This window comes from Pollachius pollachius, assembly GCF_949987615.1.
Source record: "Pollachius pollachius genome assembly, chromosome: 8".
NCBI classification, from domain to species: Eukaryota; Metazoa; Chordata; class Actinopteri; order Gadiformes; family Gadidae; genus Pollachius; species Pollachius pollachius.
Window position 1 is genome coordinate 6834967 of NC_136941.1, and position 7437 is coordinate 6842403.

The following is a 7437-nucleotide window of genomic DNA, read 5'->3' on the forward strand; positions in this document are numbered from 1 at the left end:
CACACACACACACACACAAGCACACAATAATCTAGACATACTCACACATACACACACACACACACACACACACACACACACACACACACACACACACACACACACACACACACACACACACACACACACACACACACACACACACACACACACACAGACAAGCACGCAAACATACAGATTCACAAGCACACGGCATACATACACCACAGATCAATAATTGTATACAGACAATGTAAGCATACATTCCGAGGCTCACATCCATGCATGGACACATACATCTACAGCCTCCGAGCTGTTGGAGATATTGTCAGAGACTCTTTGACACACTAATTACCGTCCAATTGGTCTTGACATTTCACCGTCTCAGACAGGCTGAGCACAGAGGAGCACATTGTCTGAGCGTCATCCTCTGCCCTCCTTCCTCTTCCTCCATGCTTTTGTGGAGTGACGAAGGCAGGGAGAGCGGGAGAAGGTTTTCAGAGAGTTTACAGAATGGTTCATTCATTGGCAGCACTGTTTTTTTTCAACTGTAAATTATTAAAAACCTGTTGTACAAAAGTCACTTTGTCAATGCCGCTGGGCTACAGAGCAGAACGATAGCCTGCTAACTGGGTCAAAAATCAACTTCACAAGCTGTTTGGATTTATTCAACTGGTTAACGTATATCCTTATAATTCCTTAATACCTTAAAAGTGTTACAAATGTTTCTAGACCTGATCTTCCCAGGAGGATCTTTAACAGGAAAGTAAGCGTAGCACAGAGAATAGCTTCACTTGATTATACCTTAACCGTACCTTATCAGACAGAAAACACAGTAGTCAATTCTGACTATTCTGTTTTTCCCCTATATATATATATATATGATTTAATGTATATAATATGTATGCAGTAAGACGTGCCTCGGCTCTATTGTGTTGTGATGGTCACAATACAAACGCTGTTCTACAGCTGGACCGCAAAAGACTCAAGACTCACCTGTTCAGAGTTCACCTAGACTCTGCATAGCCGGGGTGGCTATGCAGACAGGTCTTAAGTCCCTCCCCTCCCACTTGTTGTATGTCGTACATCCTGGCACTTAATGTACGCACTTAATGTATGTCGTATTTATTTATAGTACTTAGTTATGTAGCACCTTATCATAGATATATGTTGAATACGGGGAATGGGTTAACCCAGCGATTGTTGGTGCTTTGCACTTCGTTCTACTCTAACATCCTTACTCTACCGTGATACATTGTTTCACTTTCTTATGACAAATGTACTTCTTGTAAGTTGCTTGGGATAAAAGCGTCTGCTAAATGCCCTAAATGTAAATGAAAGGGACCCCCTGCAGTGGGTCAGGACGGGGTGGACCCCCTGCGGGTTTCTGTGGCCCTGACTCTGCTCCTCTTCCAGACGGGCCTGGACATCACCAGCATCCTGTCGGCCAAGAAGAAGCTGGAGGCCAAGAGGAAGAGACATGAGAAGAAGGAGGCCAAGAGAGCCAAGAAGGCTGCTAAGGAGGACCAGGAGTTGGTAATGACATGACTACGTACCTGTTATACACACTGGGCAGGATTACTAGTTACCTGTTATAAACACAGGGCAGGAGTACTACGTACCTGTTATACACACTGGGCAGGATTACTAGTTACCTGTTATAAACACAGGGCAGGAGTACTACGGACCTGTTATACACACTGGGCAGGATTACTAGTTACCTGTTATAAACACAGGGCAGGAGTACTACGTACCTGTTATACACACTGGGCAGGATTACTAGTTACCTGTTATAAACACAGGGCAGGAGTACGACGTACCTGTTATACACACTGGGCAGGCGTACTACTGACCTGTTATACACACAGGCAGGATTACTACGGACCTGTTATACACACAGGGCAGAAGTACTACGTACCTGTTATACACACTGGGCAGGCGTACTACTGACCTGTTATACACAAGGCAGGATTACTAGTTACCTGTTATAAACACAGGGCAGGAGTACTACGTACCTGTTATACACACTGGGCAGGCGTACTACTGACCTGTTATACACACAGGCAGGATTACTACAGACCTGTTATACACACAGGGCAGGAGTACTAATGACCTGTTATACACACAGGCCAGGATTACTACTGACCTGTTATATTGTTGGCGGTTGATGTGAGAGAGAGTTGTAGTACTGCAAAATAACAATAAACATTGTTTTGCCACGTCTCGCGCGAGAAACGCTGTGGCCGTTTCGAACAAAACAATAGCTCCCCATTATGAGGGGAGACAATCATTTCACGATTTTAACAAAACAATGACCAAACACCATTACTACTAATAGCGGTCATTGTGATGTGACGTCACGATGTACAAGCCCTATAGACCGTTAACAGAGCTATAAATGTAGGGACATCACAGCTGTAGCTCATTAAGTTAATGATGGCTCTGTAGCTATGCCAATACCCGTAATTAGCGTCATGAGATACACCTGTGTTCGCCACTACCATTCCAACTCTGCGATGACTGCGGCCTATGAATGGTTATTTACTCTATACTGTGATGCCTCTCCCTGTCCAGCAGGGGGAGCCGGAGTTGGAGAAACAAAAGGAGATCGCCGTCATTAAGATGAGAGAGGACCTGCGAGACCCGTCCCTCCCTCGAGCCGTCATCCTGGACCTTAGCCCTGTCAACTTCCTGGACACCGTGGGCGTCAAAACAATGCGCAACGTGAGGGTCGACACTACGTTGGACGACGCTACTAGACAATCACGACCACTAACTATACTTGAAAATCCAGGCTTATTCTGGTCTATTATTGACCATTTTATTTTCCCATCCATCCCATTGTGAGTATTGTATAACTTAGATTATGTTATTTCTCATAATGTTTTTCATTCATTTTTAGTATTGTTATTTTTGCCCACAAATGGGATAACCTGTCTACCGTGTTAAGAAAATGGAAATGTAAAAACACTATTTTACTATGTCTTTGACTTCTTGTCCCTACTACGACTCTTCCCTTATCTGCCTGTCTCTCATCTCTGCAGGCTATTTACAGCTGCTGCCATTTAATATCATTAAGTACCATCATGAACCAGTCCAGGCCTCTAAATTATTAATATTAAACTAACTGTGTGTGTGTGTGTGTGTGTGTGTGTGTGTGTGTGTGTGTGTGTGTGTGTGTGTGTGTGTGTGTGTTTAGATACGGAGAGATTACGGGGACATCGGCATTGATGTTCTTCTAGCAGGCTGCCAGAGTAAGTTATCTCCATCTCACTAAATCAAAAACTCAGAGTCCAACTTGGAGTTCCCACAAAGCAAAGTTCCTATCATTCTAGATCTGATAACCCACCGATCATTGGAAAAGCTCAAGAAGAGGTCAAGAAAAACTTTGAAACTAATGGGGTCTAATGAGTGTCTTTTCCCTGCTTGTTTTTAATAGGTTTTAAGAAGAGCTTTAGTCTTTCCATAAGGAGGGTTATAGGTTCTATTCCTTGGGCAGTTTGAGTCGAATTAACAGTGGCAGGGTTAAGGATTTGGCTCAAACAGTGGTTTATGCGCGGTACTACAATGCAGTCAGGCAATATTATAGTAAAGCATGTCATTTATAGTCGGCTTTAAAAAAAACAAACGCCATTACGTTAATAAGAACCCCATTTCACATTTCAAAGTTCCCTCACACACTGTTAAGCATATTTACGGTCTAGCAGTGGTTGTGCATGCCTGATTTGAATCATTGGCTGTCCATTTAGCTGTCAATTTGCGATTCTGCAGCATCTGTATGAACCAATATGGGCAGTTTTTTTCAGTAGTGGCTGTGAATTCCATGAAAACTTCCTCAGACACAAATCTTTAAACACTCCATCTAAGACATGGTAATTTGGCATTTTTAAATCACTACCGACAATACCTTTTTTTCTAACTGGCTTCTAACTATACCTCAGAAAATACTAAAAGGTTTTTCAGTGAAGCTTGAAAAACGGTTTAGCGGGGGCTATGTCGTTAGCTTCACAGAATGTGTTGTTTACTGGCTGCGGCTATCTCTTTAGCTCCAGACAATGTGTGTGGAGTTAATGAGACTCTGTGTGTGTGTGTGTGTGTGTGTGTGTGTGTGTGTGTGTGTGTGTGTGTGTGTGTGTGTGTGTGTGTGTGTGTGTGTGTGTGTGTGTGTGTGTGTGTGTGTGTGTTTGGTTGTGTGTGTGTGTGTGTGTGTCTGGGAAGTAAGTGGTGTGTGCATACCGGCAGTGGGGTTTTAATGAATGTGTTGGATGTTTATGTGGCTGTCAATTGTTACAAGCTTCAATTAAAATAATTCTCTACCTCCTCCTCCCTGTTTTGCGGTTTCCTTGGTCTCTCGCTCTGTCTCTCGCAACATCTCTCTCTGTCTATCTGTCTCTCTCCCTCTCTGTCTAGGTGTGTGTGTGTGTATGTTTTTGTGTGTCTGTCTTACACACCCACACACCCACTTCCACACCCACACTTAAATACGCACACCACACACACAACAAATCAACAGTGGTTGTTTTTCCTTATTAACAACGGCAGATCCTTTATTTTGCTCTCCCATTTGTTCTGGATTTTTCTCCTCCAAATACATAACCATATACTTTAAAATGTTACCTCCTGGATTAATAAAGTAACCTCATTGTCTATCTGTCTATCTTTCGTCTAACCCATACTTACTCCTTAACGACCTATCTCTGTATTCACTGTCTAACCCCTACCTGCTCCTTAATGATCTGTCTCTGTACTCACTGTCTAACCCCTGTCTGCTCCTTAATGATCTGTCTCTGTACTCACTGTCTAACCCCTACCTGCTCCTTAATTATCTGTCTCTGTACTCACTGTCTAACCCCTACCTGCTCCTTAATGATCTGTCTCTGTACTCACTGTCCAACCCCTATCTGCTCCTTAATGATCTGTCTCTGTACTCACTGTCTAACCCCTGTCTGCTCCTTAATGATCTGTCTCTGTACTCACTGCCTAACCCCTGTCTGCTCCTTAATAATCTGTCTCTGTACTCACTGTCTAACCCCTATCTGCTCCTTAATGATCTCTCTCTGATTTCACAGTCCAACTGCTACATGTTCCTTTATGCCCTTTAAAAATGTTTTACTGTCCAACCCCTACCTGCTCATATCCCTCCCCCAAACACACACACACACACACACACACACACACACACACACACACACACACACACACACACACACACACACACAAAATGCAAATTTAATTTGGATATCTTGAAAAGTGCCCTATAAACACAATTCCTTATGATTATTATTATTTATAGTGAAGTGTAACCAATGGTTGAGGCATGATTAAGGCGTGACACTTGCCTCCCCCCAGCTGGTGTGGTGGAGAGCCTGCAGAGTGGAGGGTTCTTCAGTGGTCAGGTGACCAAGGCTTGTCTCTTCTCCACCAATCATGACGCCGTACTCCACTGTCTGGCCGAGCGGAAGGACGGCAGACACACAGACAGCGAGAGCGAAGAAGAGGTGACCCACACACACACAGTCGCGCATGCACACACACACAAACACACACACACACACACACACAGACGCACATGCACACACACGCATGCACACATGCACACACACACACAAACACACACACACACACAAGCACGCAAGCACACATGCATGCACGTCACACATGCATGTGTGCACATGCCTGCGTTTGTGTGACATTTTTGCCGGTTGTATTTAAAGTTATGCTCCGACCAGTGTTATGTTCAAGGTTGTTATGTTCAACACTGAGGTTCCCAGAGTGAACCTGGGAATCTGCCATTAAACTCAGCCTATACATCCGAGTTAGACCAGTACAGATGGTATGGAGATCTTAAAGTAGCAAGAGACATAAAGACACGCACGCACATACGCACGCACACACACACACACACACACACACACACACACACACACACACACACACACACAGAAGGGTGTTCAATCAGATATTAGTGGAAAGCTGACTTGAAACACAGAAATCCACATTGAACACATTGAAATGAAATAACTATCAGAGGCATAGAAGTATAAAGAATGTAAATATAATACAAAACAATAAATGTCCTCTCTTTCTATTGTTTGTTAACCTATTTGGTTCCCTCTTTTCTCCCCCTTCTTCACAACCTTCTCTCTCTTTCTCTCTCTCTGTTTCTCCCCCTCTCCCTCTCTGTGTTCCCCTCACTGTCTGCCTCTCTCGCCCCATCTTGCTGTTCACCAGGACATGCCAGCGACTAGTTTCTGAGCAAGAGAAGGGAGTTGGAGATGTGAGAGTGACACAGTGCTGGTGCTGAATGACTTGTCACACACACACACACACACACACACACACACACACACACACACACACACACACACACACACACACACCCAAACATCCCCACAAATGCAGACACAACCCGCACATACACACAGAAATACATCTGTGGATCTGGAGTGTTTTTGGCTCTGAGTGGCAGCCATGAAGGCAGATTGCACCCACTCGGAGTGAGCTGAATTACAGGGACTCGCCGAGGACTCTAATTGCATGTAGCCCAGCGCGCTGTTGGACTAGAGCTGCACCCGCACACCAACACATGGGAACACACTTCAGAGCTCAACGCTCACAGGGTACAGCTGCAGTCAAGATATGACGCACACACACACAAGCACATGTGCGGACACAGGAACGACACACAAACACAGGAAACACACACAACATATGCAATGACTGGCAGAAAGAAAATACACATTCACACGCACACACACAAACAAACAAAGTGTTTTTTCTATGGTTCACTTGTAAGCGTAATTTAAGTCAGTACATTCGCGTTAATAAAAATGCAAAACTTTACATGTGTTAGTGTCATTTGGAATGTGTAGATCTGGAAATGATAGAAAGCATAGGAGAATAAGTATCTGAAATATAATTGCAATGTTAACATCAAATACATATAGTATAGTAACAATAGTATAGTAATAATAGAGTAGAGTAGAGTAGAGGACGCTTTAATGTCTGCACTGTAAGAATGCTGATTGTGTAATGGTTAAGGGGTGTTACACTCCAAAAGGTTGAGGGTTCAGTACCCAATTTCCTTGAGCAAATATGCCCCAAGCGCTACCGGTTCCTAAATGTCATTCATCTAAAAGCATCTGAATCTAAATTACTAAATAGCATGGTATGAGGTGAACTATTGCTATTGTTATGCTTTCATGTTCGTGATCATTCTCAATATGCTTCTCGTTCTTGATGTGTTTTTCTTGATTTTGGTCTACAATCTTATCTTATCCCCAAAACTGTGAGGTAACGTCTGCGGCTGTAATCCGTTGCTGGAGCTTATTAAGGCTCAACTAGGCCTACACTTAACCCACAGGTCGTCTGGTGGCTCACGTGACCGGGGCTGCAGCATTTGAAGGGGTTAGAAACAGTTCCTACAGCCAATCAGAGCAGCTCCCTGCAGACAATTTT

General features: G+C 43.7%; 1 protein-coding gene across 1 annotated transcript in view; it reads left to right on the forward strand.

The window, feature by feature from the left end:
• slc26a6.2 (solute carrier family 26 member 6, tandem duplicate 2) overlaps positions 1-6798 on the forward strand; it is a 12704-nt gene extending 5906 nt beyond the window's left edge. The window contains exons 13-17 of the mRNA XM_079742024.1: positions 1396-1515; positions 2554-2703; positions 3179-3233; positions 5329-5477; positions 6211-6798. Coding sequence (XP_079598150.1) covers positions 1396-1515; positions 2554-2703; positions 3179-3233; positions 5329-5477; positions 6211-6234 — 498 coding nt within the window. The 3' untranslated portion in view covers positions 6235-6798. The remainder of the gene's footprint in view (positions 1-1395; positions 1516-2553; positions 2704-3178; positions 3234-5328; positions 5478-6210) is intronic.
• The last annotated feature ends 639 nt before the right edge of the window (positions 6799-7437 follow it).